The sequence below is a fragment of the Chiloscyllium plagiosum genome, unplaced genomic scaffold, assembly GCF_037043375.1.
Source record: "Chiloscyllium plagiosum isolate Xiang-an unplaced genomic scaffold, Cpla_swu_hap1 HiC_scaffold_17, whole genome shotgun sequence".
Classification (NCBI taxonomy): Eukaryota; Metazoa; Chordata; class Chondrichthyes; order Orectolobiformes; family Hemiscylliidae; genus Chiloscyllium; species Chiloscyllium plagiosum.
In genome coordinates this window covers 69,978,118-69,997,602 of record NW_028270155.1, presented here as the reverse complement: position 1 = coordinate 69,997,602, position 19,485 = coordinate 69,978,118, and the positions used below count along the sequence as shown (strand labels likewise).

At 39.2% G+C, this 19,485-nt stretch overlaps 1 protein-coding gene across 1 annotated transcript in view; it reads right to left on the bottom strand.

Moving 5' to 3' along the window:
- Positions 1-4,231: 4,231 nt before the first annotated feature.
- trim71 (tripartite motif containing 71, E3 ubiquitin protein ligase) overlaps positions 4,232-19,485 on the bottom strand; it is a 45,379-nt gene continuing 30,125 nt past the window's right edge. Inside the window, exons 3-4 of the mRNA XM_043707320.2 lie at positions 14,361-14,495; positions 4,232-11,316 (exon numbers count right to left, since the gene is read on the bottom strand). Coding sequence (XP_043563255.2) covers positions 9,865-11,316; positions 14,361-14,495 — 1,587 coding nt within the window. The 3' untranslated portion in view covers positions 4,232-9,864. The remainder of the gene's footprint in view (positions 11,317-14,360; positions 14,496-19,485) is intronic.

Sequence of the window (19,485 nt, the reverse complement as noted above, 5' to 3'; positions counted from 1 at the left end):
GTTATATGCAAGACTCTGGAGATGAGAAACTCTGTGGGTTTATTCATGATGATCAGTCACGTTAGGTTTAAGAGAAAGTAGGAGAGTGTTCACTCTAGCCGAGGGGTCATGGACTAGATACTGATTGGCAAATGAACCTAGTGAGACAAAGAAAACCTTTTTACACAAGTGGTTATTAACAATGTCAATGCTTGAAAACAGATTAATTGTCTTTAGGAGTTAGATAAATACTTGAAGGAAAACAATTACAAGGTGACAAGGAGATGAAGGAATGGGATTACCTCAACTGCTCTAAAGTGAGCTGGCAAAGCTTTCAATAAATCACCTTGTGTTGTAACCAATGATTCAAATTAATCGTTTTGTTTAGAATTATTTAAAATTATTTCTTGCATCTGAAAATGCATTTTTCTTCAGTTATATTCCGTATTTCTAATTATACAGAAAGATACCTGACTGCAATTAAAAATGCATATTATAAGGGGCATTTCATGGTTTTTTGTTAACGCGGTTTGGATCAATTTGAATAGCATGCTGTGGAATCAAATTTGGCGATTTGGAGCCCTCCATTTACCTGCATGTCTATTCAGATGTGACATGTAACTCAGCTGTTCGATTACTCTTGTCCTGAGCTAAGTGTACTCCATTTTGCGAGGACATTTAATAGTCTAGAGACCAGCAGCTCCTATTGGTAAGAATAGTAGGTGAAATACTGGTCACTGGATACAGCTTTGGGCAACCTGTTGTATCAGATACTTTCATCCCGTGAGACATTTAAAGATGGAAATGTGCTTCAATTAAATGCAAATTTTTAATTTTAAAAAAGTTGAAGTTCTTTCTCCCCCCCCGCCAACATATCAAAAATCTCAAAGTCAAAAGGCTTACCTCAGGAAAAAGACAGAGATAATGTATGAAAGATCAAGGGCTCCCTGGCAACTTCCTTCCTATAGCCTGACATCACATCTAAACAGTGGCAAATGAAGAGTCAACCTGACATGATATTGCACAGAATAAGATGTAGATGGGTTTGCCAGAGTTTGCTAGCATGCCCTGGGCAGGCAAGTCTAAGCTTCTATTCCTGATCTCTATTCAGTGAGAAAGTATGTGTGTGCAGCTGTTGAAATATCATTTAACTGCTGAGCTACTTGTTCCAACCTCCCACCCCACCACTCTATTCATTGGAAATGCAGTGACATGCAAGTGCCCCCATAAACTTGAATGCAATTTTATTTTAACCACCATTTGTTTCAGGACTTCAGTGACTTGTCTCATTTTTGTTGGCAATGAGCACGTGTGGTGAGAAGGCAGTCGTACCAAGGAAACGGCGCCTGAGATTTCAAAAACGGAAGCTCGTAAAACTGAAAGCACTTCAAGTCCTCCATTTTCTTGGAGGTCAGAAGTACTGAATCTCAACAGCTGTTCTAAATTGTGTATCTTTTGCCTCGTGAATCCAAAATGAAGTGACCTTTGTTTGGAATGCAACTTCAATGGAACTATTTGTGCGATTGCTCTTGAGCCACAGCTCACTATGAACCAGTTTGCTACTTTTTAAAGATAAGTTTCAGTACCAGCATATCACTTGCATGGACCTATTTTTTCTCCAAGTGATGAGCCACTTACAGCCATTCTGAGGCCATTTCAGAGCAAGTGAAGATTTAGCCACATTGGTGTGGGACTGGAGTAGGTGGTGATCCTGAAAAGATGGCAGATTTCCCTCCTGACAGGGGATTAGTGAACCAGAGGAGATTTGCAATGCAACAATTTCAAGGCCACATATTTCCAGATTTGATTTAAATACTGGATGTAGGTTTGCTCGCTGAGTGGTGGTACCAGGGGACTGGAGAGTGGCGAATGCTGTGCCCCTGTTCAAAAAAGGGAATAGGGATAACCCCGGGAATTACAGGTCAGTTAGTCTTACTTCGGTGGTAGGCAAAGTAATGGAAAGGGTACCGAGGGATAGGATTTATGAGTATCTGGAAAGACACTGCTTCATTAGGGACAGCCAGCACGGATTTGTGAAGGGTAGGTCTTGCCTTACAAGTCTTATTGAATTCTTTGAGGTGGTGACCAAGCATGTGGATGAGGGTAGAGCAGTGGATGTAGTATACATGGATTTTAGTAAGGCATTTGATAAGGTTCCCCATGGTAGGCTTATGCGGAAAGTCAGGAGGCATGGGATAGAGGGAAATTTGGCCAGTTGGATAGAAAACTGGCTAACGGTCGAAGTCAGAGAGTGGTGGTAGATGGTAAATATTCAGCCTGGAGCCCAGTTACAAGTGGAGTTCCGCAGGGATCAGTTCTGGGTCCTCTGCTGTTTGTAATTTTTATTAATGACTTGGAAAAGGGAGTCGAAGGGTGGGTCAGTAAATTTGCAGATGATACAAAGATTGGTGGAGTTGTGGATAGTGAGGAGGGCTGTTGTCGGCTGCAAAGGGACTTAGATATGATGCAGAGCTGGGCTGAGGAGTGACAGATGGAGTTCAACCCTGTCAAGTGCGAGGTTGTCCATTTTGGAAGGACAAATAAGAATGCGGAATACAGGGTTAACGGTAGGGTTCTTAGTAAGATGGAGGAGCAGAAGGATCTTGGGGTCTATGTTCATAGATCTTTGAAAGTTGCCACTCAGGTGGATAGAGCTTGTAAGGAGGCCTATGGTGTATTAGCGTTCATTAGCAGAGGGATTGAATTCAAGAGTCGTGAAGTGATGTTACAGCTGTACAGGACTTTGGTTAGGCCACATTTGGCGTACTGTGTGCAGTTCTGGTCGCCTCACTTTAGAAAAGATGTGGAAGCTTTGGAGAGGGTGCAGAGAAGATTTACCAGGATGTTGCCTGGAATGGAAAATAGGTCGTACAAGGATAGGTTGAGCGTGCTAGGCCTTTTCTCATTAGAACGGAGAAGGATGAGGGGTGACTTGATCGAGGTATATAAGATGATCGGGGAATAGATAGAGTAGACAATCAGAAACTTTTTCCCCGGGTACAACAGAGTGTTACAAGGGGACATAAATTTAAGGTGAAGGGTGGAAGGTATAGGGGGGATGTCAGGGATAGGTTCTTTACCCAGAGAGTGGTGGGGACATGGAATGTGTTGCCTGTGGGGGTGGCGAACTTTAAATGGCAATTGGATAGGTACATGGATGGGTGCTTAAGCTAGGACTAATGTTCGGCACAACATCGTGGGCCGAAGGACCTATTCTGTGCTGTATTGTTCTATGTTCTATTTCCAGACGTTTCGTTACCTTACTAGGTAACATCTTCAGTGGACCTTATGCGAAGCAATGCTAAAAATTCCTGCTTTCAGGAATGGAAAACATCTGGAAACGAACCTTTCAGCTCAGCGAGCAAACCTACATCCAAAACCTCAACCTGAGCTACAAATCTTCTCAAAACTCTATTTTAAATACTGAAATTTGAACTCAAACTGCAATGGTGGCATGTAAACATTTTCTCAGAATTTAGTCTAAACCTTGAGACTAGGATAAGTTGTGTAAGAGCTGGTACAATATTATAATCTAAGGTACGTTTACCTTAGATTCTAGGGGATTGAATTTCACTGACATTATTGTAGCCAGCAGCATTTTATATCATGCCACTGGTCTAACAGACACAGCCCTGCTGCTTGGAGCTGTGGGTACCTGGGGATCATGCAACTGTACTCCTAGCTCAGGTTCACAGATTTTTGCCTACTTTCAGTTTCATTTGCTGCCTATTTAGGTCCTGACCAGCTTTCAATAATTTCCAATTGGGGGGGGGGGGAAAAAGAGCCACATGATCAATACACAGGCAGAGCGCTCTTGAAGCACAGTGGTACTGTCCCTGCCGCTTGGCCAAAAAAATCATTGTTCAAGACCCACCCACCCCAGAAGTGTCATAACATGTCCAAATAGGTTGATTAAAAATCAAGAGATTAGACAGGGTTAAACTATTTCAGTTAGATCTGGCATAGTGATTATGATACAACCACCTGATAGCGACCAATCCAAGCTTATGCAGCAAGGAAACGAATTTCACCAGAGTGCATGACTTCACATTTGGTTTCAAACTTAACAGCTTCCATACCACACAAGAGTATGCTGTGGAAATTAAAAATTCGAGACTTCAACTCAAACAAGATCGATCTCTTAATTCAAGTATGTCATGAATTCCATGTCACTCATTTCCATCCATTTTTCCCCACTTGAAATCCAGTGTGTATAGTGCTCTGATTTAAGAAAAAAAAGCACAAGAATACATCAATTGTAAACAAATTTTATTGAACTTTCATCCAGATAAAATTGCACAAACATCAATTTTTAGGCTTTCAAAACACACAGGAATAAGTAGTGTTCCAGGTCAGTAAACCTCATTCTTTGGTGCAGAGGCTGGATCTTACAATGTAGAGGTAAATTATACAAAAGTGTGAAACAAAAAAAAAATTACCCGTCACCTTACTGTAAAGACAACCCCAAGAGGAATTTTCTTTTAAAACAAACACTTTTCTGGTAGTCTAGGACCCCAATTTCCCCTCTCCTTTAAGCAGTGGTAACCACCGATGAACATTAAATGCTGGGTTGTTGTACAACAGTAACTTAAACAATACTGCTCAGACATCTTTAAATACAGAAACAGGCTCCGTCATTTTGAGGCACTTGTCTAAGTTTGAGAAAAGGGCCTTTGACCACTTGCACCAGACATTTTAATGCTATCCCCTTAATCTAGAACAGACTACAAAGTTAAAATTAGCAAAGAAAAACAGAGGCAATAAGCAAAATCGCTACTTATACAACTCAATAGAACCTTTGATTTTACTGTAGTTCTGCCTCTAAAATAATTTGAGCCCAGAACTTGGTTTCACTGTTTTTAGAAAACAGCGAAAACTTCTTTAAGCTATATATTATGTCTTCTCAGCCAGGATTTCTGGATCTTGGACCAGACACTAAATTCTCAAGAATAAATTTTGAATAAAGTCTGCTTAACTAGTGGTTTGAAACCCAGTTTCACAATATATAAAAAAACAACTTAAGCACTTCATAAAATCAGTTCACAAAAACAATTTGTTTAAACAAACAGCACATCAGGTGCTCCCATTATCAACCAGAATCATATTTTGTCAATGGAAAAAAGTCAATAACTCCGCTGTCTACATTTTAACAACATCCAACATTTTAGTGAGGAACGGATTTATTAAATGTCTGATGACTCAGTTTTGAGTAAACTGGACTGGCTTAAATGGTCAAAACCTGCAAAACTTCAATTGCATCTGCTGGCAAGCTTAGAAAATCAACTCCAAGTGCCCGTGATCATCAGATTCTATTTTGCACACATGTACATGGATGACAAACCAAAATGGCCTAGAGTTCAACTGCTCCCAAACCTACCTTATCAGCTCCCTGCCCCCCCCCCCACTCCACCACCTTCCAACTAACCAGAACAGCCCCTCCATCTCCACTTTTTCCAAAACCTCACTTGGCATGAAGAACAGAAGAGACGCCACATCAAGAACCTTAAGGGAAAACTCGAGACATCTGATCGAAAGCTTGCCCACTTACTAGCATCCATACACTTAAGCGAAAATATTTTAGAACAGTGAAAAAAGGATAAGTCACCATTGGGATTAGGTGGTTTACTTTGCATGTAAACAATTCTTCCATGTGTGAGAGGTAGAGATTTGGCCTGCCCTGTGATGCCATTAAATCAAGCTACATGACTATTCATAAAATGACCATTCAGCACAGCAGGGCCAGTGGGAAATATTCATTTGCAACTGAATTTTCCCAAGAGTTTCCTTTTGACGGAATTTAATAGAATAAGCCTGGGAGCACAAGGTCTTTCAAATGTGCAAATGACATTAAAACAAGGATAATTTCTATTAAGTTCAGAAGTTTGTTCAGATTATGGAATTTCTATTTTTGCAAAGTGTTTCTGGAGCTGCACTGCAGACACTTAACTGATGAACCCAACATACACTGAATGGGAGTTTGCTAAAACAAGTGACAACAGACTAGTAGGGGCTTTGTACAAACCATCATCCATAAACTTATTTGTTCAATGCCTATTTCGGCAGCTGATTCATGGGTGCATTAAAATCCCGCTATAAGACTGCACATTAGCCCCGGGTGCAAGCTCTTCACCCAACGGCGGGTGAGCCAATTGGGTTCCAACATGAGGTAGTTTGAAGCTGCCACAGAAAGAGGCACTGAGGTAGACAAAAACCATTACCTGACAAGGCACCAGAACCACATCTTGCACCCCAATTACCATTCAGAGATAGTAGGATCACTTCCCTGAGAATTATGTATCATTTTGACCCTACTCTCTGAATTAATTGGTTTCTTGGAATTCTGCAAGCTGATCGCTTGTTAAGGTTATTGGAGGTAAGGTACTGTGCCTGCTTAAACTTCAAGAATTGTGAACATTATCCATTAAGCACTTTGAGTGAACTCTCTGAATTTGCTTGTAAAGCTGTGTAAAGTTATTTTGTGAATACTCAAGCTAAAACAGACTTTGGGGATTTGTCCAGTTACAAAATTGGAAAAAAAGTGATGAGTTTTGAACACTGACCCACCCAATTCAAAATGCATAGAAAACTAAATCAAGATCTTAAGTCACCAATTGGATAGCAGGCACTTAAGCCAAATTGAAAATGATTAAAAAGGATGAATTTTTAAAACAAGAACTTCTCTCCTGGAATTAAGCTTTAACTTTACTTTTTTTTGCACCAAAAAGATAAAGTTTCAGATCAATACACTGCCTTAGAAAACTTCAAAGACCCATTATGATTTGAAAAAAACACTAAATATTAACTGATTACCTCATTATGAGCAACATGATCAAAAAGGTCATCACACGATAGATTAGCAAAGTTCACCAGGAGCCAGAAGGAAAAGAACTGGTTATCATAACCACATTTTTTTCTATCTAGCAGCCAGTGCAAAACCTACATATCAACAACCTCAAACAAAGTAAAAGATATTTTAAACAGTTTTAATTAAGGAAACACCCCATCTTTAAATAAGATTCAATTTGGTTGAGACTTATCTGCTATCCCAAAGGAACTCAATACAGTAATAACTGATTCATTTGGTTTGTAAAAATTGATACTTTTTTAAAGGTTGAATTTTTACTTTTAAAATGGTACCCCAAAGTGGGGTGACAACTGTGTGCTTGTATCTTTAAATTTGTGCTGAGGGAAAAATAATGGCTTCAAGAGATACATCTATGGCTGTACACCAAAAACTGTAACTGCATAAAACTCAAGAGCACAGCATTCAAATTACAGGAATTTTTTGTAGGTTTCAATCTAATTTTAAAGACAAAAGCCTATTTCATAGTTCAAAAAGGTGGAGAGATCAAATGTGCATTTCAAATTGATGGGTCCCTTAACTGGTTTGCATTAATCAATAACCACCGCTGACGAACTGTTTCCCGATGTGTAAAACAAAAGCCATTCTACACTACAACATCTAACCACGACATATTCAACTGACTGTCACAATTTGAAGCAGCACATTAGCCAGTTTCATCTTGAAAGCTAAACAGATTAATTAGGGAGCTTACAATAATGCAGAATATTAACATTTATAAACGGATACTGCTCTGCAAAAAATTGAATTTTTAATCTTAAGGTTAACCAAAAACAAGCACTTTTTTCCTCGGCTGGGACCTCAAATTTACATTAATGTTACCTCTCATTTCAGATTTCCCCATCATTTTACTGACTAACATGCCTCTTCCAACCTGCCAAGAACTAAAAAGTCTCGTTTCAACAAGCTCAGAGTAATGATAAAATTTGCATTAATTTGTCTGTTTTAATTAAATAGCAGCTCTTACACTTGAACCCAATCCATTGTGGTCCAGAATTAAGGTCCAGTTGCATTCAGAGTTCGGCCCAGTAGTTCATCCTTTTGCCTGATTTGGAAAGCTGGCCTAGGTGAGTTGATCTAAAATGAAGCCACACCAGTCTTTTGTTCAAATGAAGGAACCAAATGTGAAACCCCCCCAACCTTTTAAATACTTGGACCCATTTCCTTCCCAAAAGGCAACTGATCACACATTGTTAAAGGTGGAATGCATCACAGGTTGCAGACTTTTGCAAGCTGCAAACAATTGACAGGTAAAAGGCTAAAAAAAGGAAATGGAAATGGGATTGTGCCTTCACTCTGATTACCAAACTAGCAAGGCAGGTAAACTAATGGAATACCTTAGGTATGATGAAACTGGCTCAGAGTTAAAATTACGCAATTTATGGCTATAAACCACAGATTTTGCAAAAATATTCAGTGTGGTTTCTGTAAAATGTCAGGTTTATATGCTGCGATTCCTAGACTGTAAAAATACTGTATTTTCTAAAATCTGTACTTAAGAGAAGGCTGTGAAGGAAATCATTTGCATAAACTTAATTTAAAATAGTTTTAAAGAGACATTGTCTCATTTCTAAACTAATTGGTCACTTTTGGGCTACAGGAAAAATGGAAGATTCAGAGATGGAAATAAATCCAAGGATTCTACCAACGTTCCTACGACTACAGCATATATATAGGTGTATATATTTCCTCAACTATCAGCTACAGCCAGAATCCTGGCAGAATATTAACATAACAGCACAGTTGCAATCAGCAATTATTGCCAGTCCTTATGGGTCTTCACAAGTGTTACTACTGCTCCAGCGCACGACATACAAACCATTACAATAATGCCCTTTAAAGAACTGACCTTTTTTCTGCTTGAGGGGCCAGGACAATATAAATCATTGCCTAAAACTCATCAGTAAAGAACTGGTTAACTCAATTTCATTTTACAGTTGTTTTGATGAGAAAACATGTTGATGTTTTTAAATGAAGCATAGAGGATTAAAAATCTCCCCACTTAGGAAACTTGGCATTGAGAACCAATTAGTTAGGTGGCCATTTCGGTTTATGGCATCTGTAACAGTGCGTGCGCATCCAAACAGTGGCACACCAAAACAGGACCAGTGGACTTTGCTCACCCTGAACTTGTTTTTCTGTAGATTCCCACCTAACAGGACTCTGATTAAACAAGACCCAAAGAAAAAGTCTAAATCAGCCAATTCACACTTCCAAAGCAAAGTAATACTGCCTCTGAAACCAAATACAGCCTACCATTTCAGTAGGAAATTGATTTTATGTAGGTACCTGAGCTAGCAGTTGAGGTAAATATAATTTGATTATCCCAGGTGCCTTTTATACTTTGATCTTCAGGGTATCAAATAGCATCCCAAATTTTCCTTACACAAATACCCCAAATAAACAAACACACAGAAGAACCCTCAGCAACTTCTATGTTCACCATTATGTGCATCAGGCCAAAGAACATTACAGCCCAAAAACAACAACAACAAAAAAAAAAGAGGTACTTAGTTTACATTCAGGTGGAGCGTGGGGCTACATTCAGAAGAGTGTAGGGCTAAACGTACGAGATATTCAATATCAAATAATCCCTGAAAACAAAATGTATGCAGGTAGGCAGCCAAAACTTTTCAGTCACCCACAAATGGCCATTTTTAGGCTACAGAAGAGGCCAATAGTCTTCCTACCTGAGAGATTTTTCTTTAAATAAAGCTACAGGACAATTTTAATACTAAGAAACAAGTCTTTGGATTCAGGTCATAAAGGCACCAATTGCCTGGACACATTTGCACAGTTCCATGGAAATATCCAAACATTAAGTCAGCCCAACATCTGCAGGCAGTGAGGTAGGTCTATATATTTATGTAGTTTTGAAGTAGTCTCACAGCTCACACTTTACCATCATGAGGTAGATGACTGCAGCACAGAAAAAAAAAACCTGTCTTCTCTAGGGAAAACAATTAAGACATTGTCCCTGAGCAACAATTCCACAATATAGAAAATCAAAGCACACAGCATTATTAAAACAAGAGGATACGATTGTTGCCAAAGTCGACGACTACTATCAGTCCATCTGGCATCAGGGCTATTCCGGATGGACGGTCCATCTGTCCAAAGCCACTGCCTTGGGTCCCGAACTTACACAGGAAATTGCCATTTGGTTCAAAGATCTGAATGCGATGGTTCCTGGAATCAGCTACAATGATGCGGCCTTCTTGGTCAATAGCTACACCCTGAGGTCGGAGGAACTGACCGTTACTTGTGCCTTCAGAGCCAAGGAAACGTGCAGACTGGAAGTCAGGATGGATTACCAGCAGCCGGTGGTTGTTGAAATCTGTAACCACAAGGTGTCCTTCATGGTTAAAGGCCACTCCACGAGGAGAATCAAAGTGCTTCCACAATGCTCCCTCAAAGCCATATTTACTTACAAAATTTCCATCTGGGCCAAAAAGCTGAACTCTATGATTACGAGTGTCAGACACTAGGATCTTTCCATCAGTATTGACTGCAACATCCCATGGGTAGTTGAACTGGCCATTCTTGCTTCCTTTCTCCCCAAATTTAAGGATAAACTGTCCCTCAAAGGTGAACACCTGAATGCGGTGATTGTCCTTATCAGCCACTACGATTCGACAATTCTGATCACAGGCAACTCCAGCAGGACGATCAAACTGTCCAGGCCTGGCTCCTGCTGTCCCAAACTTGTGGTGATAGGTTCCGCTTGGTGTGAACACCTGAACACGGTTGTTGCTACGATCAGCGATGATAATGTAGCCTTCTTTGTTGACACAGACACCCCATGGTCGGCAAAGCTGTCCATCTTCATCCCCTTCTCCTCCAAAGGAGCAGATTGGAAGCCCAATTCCAGAGTAATTGCGACCTGCTTTGACAATTACTCGAAAAGGGCTGTTCTCAATATGCTGACCACGAATTGTCACTGAGACTACATGCTCTCCTTCCAGATGCGGGGAATAACTAACTGTGTAGGTGCCGTCATGATGATCAAGAACATCAGCACGAAAGAGACAGCCATCAGGACCCATGATAACAACCACTACCAAGTCACCACCAGACGATCTTCCTTCACCAGTGTGATCCTTTGTGATTACAGTGAAACTGCTCATTTTCCCACGTAATGCCCGTTTCAATCCTTCACCAGTTGCTGTAGATATTGGAGCATATGCACTGCTACTAATTATGCCCAGTGACTTGATGGCTTTGTACAGTACACCATCGGGTGGAATGAACGAAAGGGTGTCGTCGTCTTGAGGTTGTAGGAGATTCCGAAGTTTCTTCAAGTCTTGGATTTGGACAAACATTTGTTCTTTTGCCAAGAGAACATCCACATCACGCCCGTCCAATAAGGCTTTCTGAACACAATCTATAGTGCTTTCCAGCCTGGTTAAATTCTCACGCAGTGCTTCCACCTGAAGGTGCAGGGTTTTGGCCTTCATCTGCCGGATCTTTTCAACCTGTTCACATGGAAATTAAGGAAATTTTATTTGAAGTGCTGCACATTATTTTAGTGATTTCACCAACTACAAACAAGCAACTTTGACCACCCATCCTGTTTTTTCACCTCTGTGGCAAAACTCTTACTATGGAATAGTCTCAATTTCTTTACACACAAAACACAAAATAATACATTTTATCGAAAACACAGAGCCAAGTTTCAAATGTCAGACCATAGTAAAACAGCTAAATTAAAATAGAGTTCTAAATTCTCAACATTAAATCACAGTTTTATGTTATTGTCACTAGAGACACCTTACTGTGCATAAAATGGGTGCAGCAATGACATGTCAGAATACTTAACAGTCTGGAACACCCAGTTTCAAAACAGACTATATAAAATTGAATTTTAAATTACTTCGAATATTAATACTTCTGCAAATACTAATGCAACACCTCCCAGCAAATGTCAACTTCAAAATTGAGCTAACCTGTATCTCTTCCTCAACAAGTTCGCAAACTTGAGTTTCAAGACAAATTCCATGGATGCAATTTCATGTGGTCTCAAGTATTCCACTATTTTTAAAAATGGTTTGTATAATGTATATTAAAATGCCACCCAACAGTACTTAGATCATTCGCGTTCTACTAGTGAAATGTTCTAACGCCACACTTGTGAAGAATGATCAATTCCATAACACTGCTTACGTAATCTGGGCTATTACACTTTCTCCTCCCCCTCCTTTTCTCTATCTGAACTGTTGATTTAATAAATGAAATGCAGTTTCAAAAACTATTAATCTAGATTTGTGAACCCCATTTTTAAAAGTGTTTTCTGCTGTTCTCCCAAAGAATATCATCTTCCTCTACTACAATTCCAAGAACCTCCAATACATCACTCAAATTGCCATTCAATTTAATCCTTGCAAATGCAATGGATGCAATCTCCTGCTGTGATTCTTCCACCCTCCATCTAGTGAACCTTTGCCATAATGCCTCCATGCAAATACATTCTTTACTTAGATAATGAGGCCAAAACTGTACACAGTATTCAGAGTGCGGTCTGACTAGCGCCTTGTATAGTTTAGCAAAACTTCCCATTTTCATACTTCATTCTCTTTACAAGAGGGCCAACATTCAATTTGTCATCTTAACCTTTTGCAATTTATGCTTGAGAACTGCCAAATACTTCTGTGCTGCCCCATCTACAATCTCTCTCCATTGAAATACTCAGGTGCTCCTCTTCCTGCCAGGAGTTGGCTGACTTCTGGCCATCTTCCATGCTGTAAATTTCTACTATCTAACTATAGGCCAATTAGTTTAACATTAATGGCCAAGAATGAAGTTCTATTCAAAGAAACATGGGTTTTAGGAACCTTTAAAAGCAGATCACGTCTAAACTAAGAGTTCTCTGAATAAGGGAGGCTGGAGTGGTCGGCCTGATTCAAATCCTTACTCCTATCCTTCCTCCCCATTTGAGGATCATTTGTTGTTTTTGTTTTAATGACTGGGGTACTTAACAAAAAAAACAGGATCTTATTTGGAAAGCTTTCAAGATGGCAGAACAAGCAGCTGGCTAACAAGCCAAATGAGAAACCTCCATTTTGTAAATAGGAACAATGCATTTAAAAATGCAGTGATGCTATATTTAGAAATCTCAGGTTTGACTTCAGCTGGAATGTTCAGGCGCTGGAGAAGGCAGAGATGATGTTTACCGGAATAATTACAAAGAGAGATTGAAAAAGCTGTAATTAGTTTAGGACCCAGAGATGTTCAAAATTAGAAGCATTTTGACAATCAAAAACAAGCCCAAGAAATTTCCCCATGCAAATTAGGTTGAAAACCAAATGACAATTTTTACAAATTTTGAAAAAGAACAAACTTTTCTTCAAAAGGTTAGAACCTGGAGTAGAAGGGTGGTTATATCAGATTCCTTGGAAGCTTTCACAAAGAAACTAAAATGCGTTCACACAGAGTTAGATACAGAGGCATGGGATAAAATGCTAAGGGAAACTCGCTCAAACTAATTTGGACAGTTGTCACAAGTGTAACAAACAAAATTACCTTCTACATTAAGATTCCATCCCATTTAAATCTGCATCTTGAGCAGGTGTTAGATTCCAAGATTTGTTTACGAGAGAAAAGCTTCCCAGTATAGCATCAACATCAATACAATCAAGAACAGATTTAAGTGGTCATTCATCTGATTCCATGCTCTTCATGACTACAGGAGAGTCAAAGCAATTCAAGACAATTCTCTGATGTCATTTGAGGGAGACCACTACTTCTTTTCCCACAACCCATTGCCAGTGCAGGAACTCAAAGATAACGTGCACATTGTATTTGACGCTGCCAGCCATTGTTCGGCTAACGACAGACTAGAGTCAGTCTGGGTTTCAAAATCAGTTCAGATGTAGTACAACACCTAGCCCCATTGTGCAAGATACTGTTGTCCCTTCACACTCACTGTGTCAAACTCTTGGAACTCCTTTCCTAACAGCACTGGGAGGTATCCTTACACTCCAAGGACTGTAATGCTGCAAGGCAGCAGCTCACTACTACTTTCTCCAAAGCAACTAGGGATGAGCAATGAAGGCTGACCTAGCCAGTATTGCCCACGCCCTAAGAATGAATTAAACAAAAACAGCCCCAAAGTAACAACTAAACCAACAGACAAAGCATGACATAAAAGTGCATTGCAGCACAAATCAGGACAGGATGGGGTGGGGATGAAGCGGCAAAAAGAAAATTTGGTTTCCACTTGAACACTGAGCATTGGACACAAACAGAGATGCATCACGTTTTTCATTAAACTTCTCACAGCAAGCTGTAAAGAGAGTGTCTGACATTCACTGCTTAGTCTTGAGGTTGAGGCAGAAACCCTCAGCTCATTCAAGAGGAACCTGGTTCTTCACCTGAAAGCTCTGTAGCCTGCAAGGCAATGGACCAAGTGCTAGAAAGGGGTAAAGAATGTATAGTTAGTTTATTATCACAGCTCAAACGTGATGGACTAAGTTGCCTCTTCTTGTGCCAGACCTTTTCAATGCTTCTCGAAGTAACTCACCTTTCTCAACAGGTCACACTCACGTTCCTCGAGAGCCTTCTTATGCCGTGAAGTAACTGCTTTGACTTCTGATCGAATCACTTGAGCTTTCATCTCTACTTGTTCCACCATAGCTCTGACTTTCTCTATACTGAGCTGTTTTTTTTTTGGGGTCAGGAGGAGGAAAAGAATAGAAACATAATGAACCACAGATATCTTCCAATCTGTCTGCACAAAAACCCAATTTTCCCATGACTGCTATAGCACTGGAGGTCAATGTCTTTATATTTTTAAAGCTTCCCATAGCCAACTTTTATTGTTATACTGTGTTAATGCAAGGAGAGACAGCTTTTGTATGGGAACACTGGATAATGGGAATTGTTAAGCCATTTGAAGATTTGTAAAGGGGTTGAAGGAATTACACCAAGTTACAGATTTAGGAATTACGCAGAAATCTACATCTTCAGCAACATTGTGCCTTGTGCTGACAGATCCTAAAGAATGGGGATCAAAAATAGTAACTGAAATTTTGCCCTTCACTAACCCAGGGTAATGCAGCCAGCTGTAGCACCCCACTGCAACACAAGGGATCAGCCTGTATGACTCAATTTTCACAGATTTAACCAGCTGCATCATTATGTCATCTGTACACAAATGTTCTAACATGGACAGTTGCTGCATTAATCTATCATACAACATTAACAAGAAATTTCTACTGCAACAGGAGCTGAGAGTTACTAATGCAGAAATATTCAACCAGTCAAATTTAATTCCCAGACTACTTGACACCCAACTAAATTTTCAACATAAGCTGCAGCAGGGAAAGGAGCTGCTCAGAATGAACAGCAAAAGGATCAAATTCACTTTGGATTAGCCAGCTAGAAATCTCTATGTTCAGTGTTAACAGCTTGAAGGAGGGAACAGGTTGATTATCTCATTTTACAACAATCTGAAGTGTTTATTTTTAATCTAAATGGTTCAAATAACAAGCAGGAATGTTTGTGCACTGTGGCTCAGTTAAGTACCATTTGGAAAAACATTTCAGCAATTATCAAGGTCTCACTATTGTCATTTGGAACACTATTTCAGCACAGAAGCTTTCTTCCCATTTGAGATATCAAAAATCTAAACTTATTGCTTAAATCACATTCAAGAAATATTCCCAAAGCAGATTTATTAGCTGCATCACTCAAGTCCCTCCAATTCACTTCAGTAAAGTAGAACATCAAGGTATCTACAGTCAAGATAAGTTTAAAAATATAAATTGAGCTGCTTTCCCTTCCTGATTGAAATGCTAATTTGATAGCATGGTCACAGGTATTGGTGAACTGAACCCAATTCAGGAAGCAAACATTCAGATTTTCAAAGTTCTTCAGTTTTTGAATATTTTGGTTGGTAACACAATTAAGTGCAACTCCAACACAAACAACCCACATTATTAAACCCAGAACATGGTGTTCCTTGGTGTTGTTTGCTCCTTGTATGGGAAAATTAATGGGAAAGTACCACCAAAGAGCCAGAATGACAACTACAGCTACTTCAGCAGATAATACATGTACACCTGAGCAGTAGAGTGTTGCATTGTTGGAGATGCCCCCTTTCAGTGAGATAGTTAATTGAGGCATTTGCTTGGCCACGCTGATGTTACCCAGTGCCCAGGTCAGTGGCTAACCCTCAAATCAGTATTACATTAGATTAAATGTTCTTACATAATTCAACATCTCTATTTTCAAACTTCCCAAACAACCAAGTTTAACAGACAATTTCCTTTACCATTCTTCATTGTATAATAATTTATTTTTCAGAAGAGTGTGTCACAAACAGGATTGACAGTAAAGAGTCATGAAAGAAAAGACAGTAGCAACATGGATACAATGTTAGCTGAGTGGCAGGAAACATCAAGGGCCAATGGTCCTATTTCAGACTGAGGAAAGTATATAGAGAGCAAGAACTTCAAACACATTTTGATGCAACTGCAACCTTTATACAACCCTTTATATTCTTTATCTATTATAAATTTTGGGCAATTCTCATGACAGAAGGGAAACACCTCTTATTTTGCATGGACAGTGCATCTTCGAAGGTGCATTTGTTTCAAAGGTCCAATAGTTTGTCATTTAGATCAAACTATAGCTTCTTCGAAGACAGAGTGCAAACTTAAAATATTCAATTTATCCAAAGTTGACAAACTATTGGACCTTTGAAACAAATGCAAAAACAGGCAGGAAGATATCAAATTACTTTTGTTTTGAGTTTATTTTCTAATTTTTTCATTAAAAACAGCTGAAGCCTAGCTTAATTTTGACTGCATTTCTAGTCCTTGGTGGATTAACCATCTTTTAAAGTGATGAAAATGAATTACTGAAATCTACAACATCAACAAATTGATCCCTTTCAATGTGTGCAGAAAATTTCAAAATTTCAAGCATATTTCTTTTCCAACAGTTCAACAACTTGTTTGCAATAGCATTTTCAGAGCGCAATGCAAGTAATTTCAAAAACCACAAGCCCCTGTGGAGTTTAGAATGTACAGCATCAAGCTAGAAGCAGAATTTGAGCATTTACACAAAATGATAGATCATATTCCAAGTATTTGTGGGCAGAGAAGAATTGTCCCACAGCTTAAGGTCAACATCAGTCACTTTATTTAAAGGGAACTACCAAGAAATAGGAGCGGACAATGCAGCACCTAGAGCCTCCTTTGTCATCCATTAAATTCATGGCTTAACTTTTGCCTATTCCACAGGTCTACCCCATCCTCATATTTCTCAATTTCCTTGGTGTCCAAAAATTCAATGCATCATCCAGAGAGCTGCCTAACAGCCTGGTTCTGCATAGCCTCAAGTGATAGTATGCATAGTTTAGAATCAAAAGGGCATTACACGCCAATGCAATAGGATTTATTTAAAACACAGGCTAGCAGTGCACAGAATTGGAATAGTGAAGACAGCTGCCCACACAGTGCTGAGTCAACAGCAGAATTGCATAGTTAATAATGCAGACATGTAATATCTAAATCTAAAATAGTTGCAATTCCAGAAACAAACATGTCAAGGAACTATGCCGCTACTAGACAATTCTCTCCTGACAGAAGAGGCAATGCAAGCTTTGTTTTTTTAAAAAAAGAGAAAACAATTGGAAAACCAGCACACAGGAAGGAATACTACTCCCAACATTTTGTGAAGTCCTCTTTTACCACCCAAGTCAATTAATTTTATCAATTGATCTTCAGAAGTTGATTTAAACAAAAAGCAGAAAGCCTAAAAATTTTTTTTAAAGTTAGAGAGAGACATCAAACCAAATTAAAAATCAAGCTCACGATCAATGGATGCATACATATGGCCAGGGTTAAGGGATAAACTTTAAAAATTAAATTGAAAATAAAAAATAAAATTGTACTTTCTTATAGATTTCTAATTTCTTACAGACTAGAGTTCTTTACTCAGAATATTCAACAATTCAATAACTGGAGAGAAACGAGAGAGCGCAAAATAAAAGACAGATGAATGCAGAAGCTTCCAGCATTACACTTTCTCCTGCCAAACTCAAAGTCTTTAATAAACAGTCACTGTGGTTGGCTGATTAGCACCATTCCTCCCATGATCAATTCAACATCCAATCAACTGCCAGTCCTGTGCACAGCAACCACAGTCAGTTCATCTACAATGCCTTTAGATCAGTAAATAATTTGCATTTTATTCCAGGCCAGTTCAAACAGAGCTCTTGTTTTTGCTCTGTTCTTTCTTAAAAACAAGCTGCTGTTCAAAGTTCAATCCTCATTCTCAACCCTGTTCCAAACCAAAAAGAGATAAATACAAAAAGTGACAGTCTCTACAGAGCACAGGATGGAAGTATATTCTGATGGGCATTTGAGCTACCAGAATTGGGCTTGAGAAAAAAAAAATACCCTTATCATTGTCAGTAAGCTTTAACACTGTGCTCTCTAGAGAATATCTTAACCGTGCACCAAATGGCCATTTAAAACAAGCTATCAGTATTCATAACTCTCAAACACTTACCATTAAACCACTTTTCTCTGGATCATAGATAGGAGTGTCGAGGGCTGTTGACCCAGTCAAGAATGGGGCACCAAATCTCTAAGAACACGTATTAACTCAGGATGTGAACATCACCATCTCGACTATAATCCGTAATATGTCATTTCAACCAGAGCCTAGCGGGGTGCCAACTTTTAACTCAGCCTGAGAACATTCCACTTTGCAGTGACTAAACACTCAAAAACTACATAGAGACTAAATGAAATAATCCATTAGATTTAATTGAAAGCCTGTCTTTTTTCAACAGTAATGTTAGTGTCTTATTTTGACCAGTTACAGATCTCGAGAGAGTACAACAATTACCAAATACTAAATTTGACTAGGAGGTCCTAAAGAAAACTTCATCTCAGGTGTAGAATGCACGACTTTTTTAAAAAGTTCTTTCATGACATCTCATCAGGTCACCAGAGCAAGCATTTACTGCTCATCCCTAATTACTTCAAGGAGGTGGCAAGTTGCTTTCTTGGACCACTACACTCCATTTGGTGTTAAGTACATCCACATTACTAGTAGAAGAGACAAATCTGAATGAGGTAATGAAACAAGGGGCTGGAAAAAACTCAAGTCTGGGAGAATCAGAAGTTAACATTTGACCCTCCAAACCTGCATTTCTCGAGCACTTCTGTATTCATTTCAAATTTCCATAGTCCATTGTATTTTACTCTTTTGAAAATAGTTCAACAAGGATCAGCAAATAGCCACATTCCCATTATGATACCACTTAAAGGTCAAAAGCTTTCCTTCCAATGTGAACCTCAAGCACGTAATCTTAGCCTTATGTTATCAATCAGTAGTGTAGGAGATGATAGTGCTGAAACATCATAGGAGTAAATACTCTAAATCAACAACAGAAAATTCAACTGTCCAGCAATAGGTCTGATCAATTCCAGGTCACAAGCTAAACATGAAACTGCAGCCCCCATGTTGGGAGAGAAATGGAAGAGGTGTTTGTGGGGGGGGGGGGGGGGGGAGAGAAAGAGAAACAGAAAGGGGGGCAGAGAGAAGAGAGAAAGGGATGGGTGGGGTGGAAGAGAAAAGGCAGGTTTGCAACATGGTTTTTGTTAAAAAATAAAGATCCTAATGTGGTA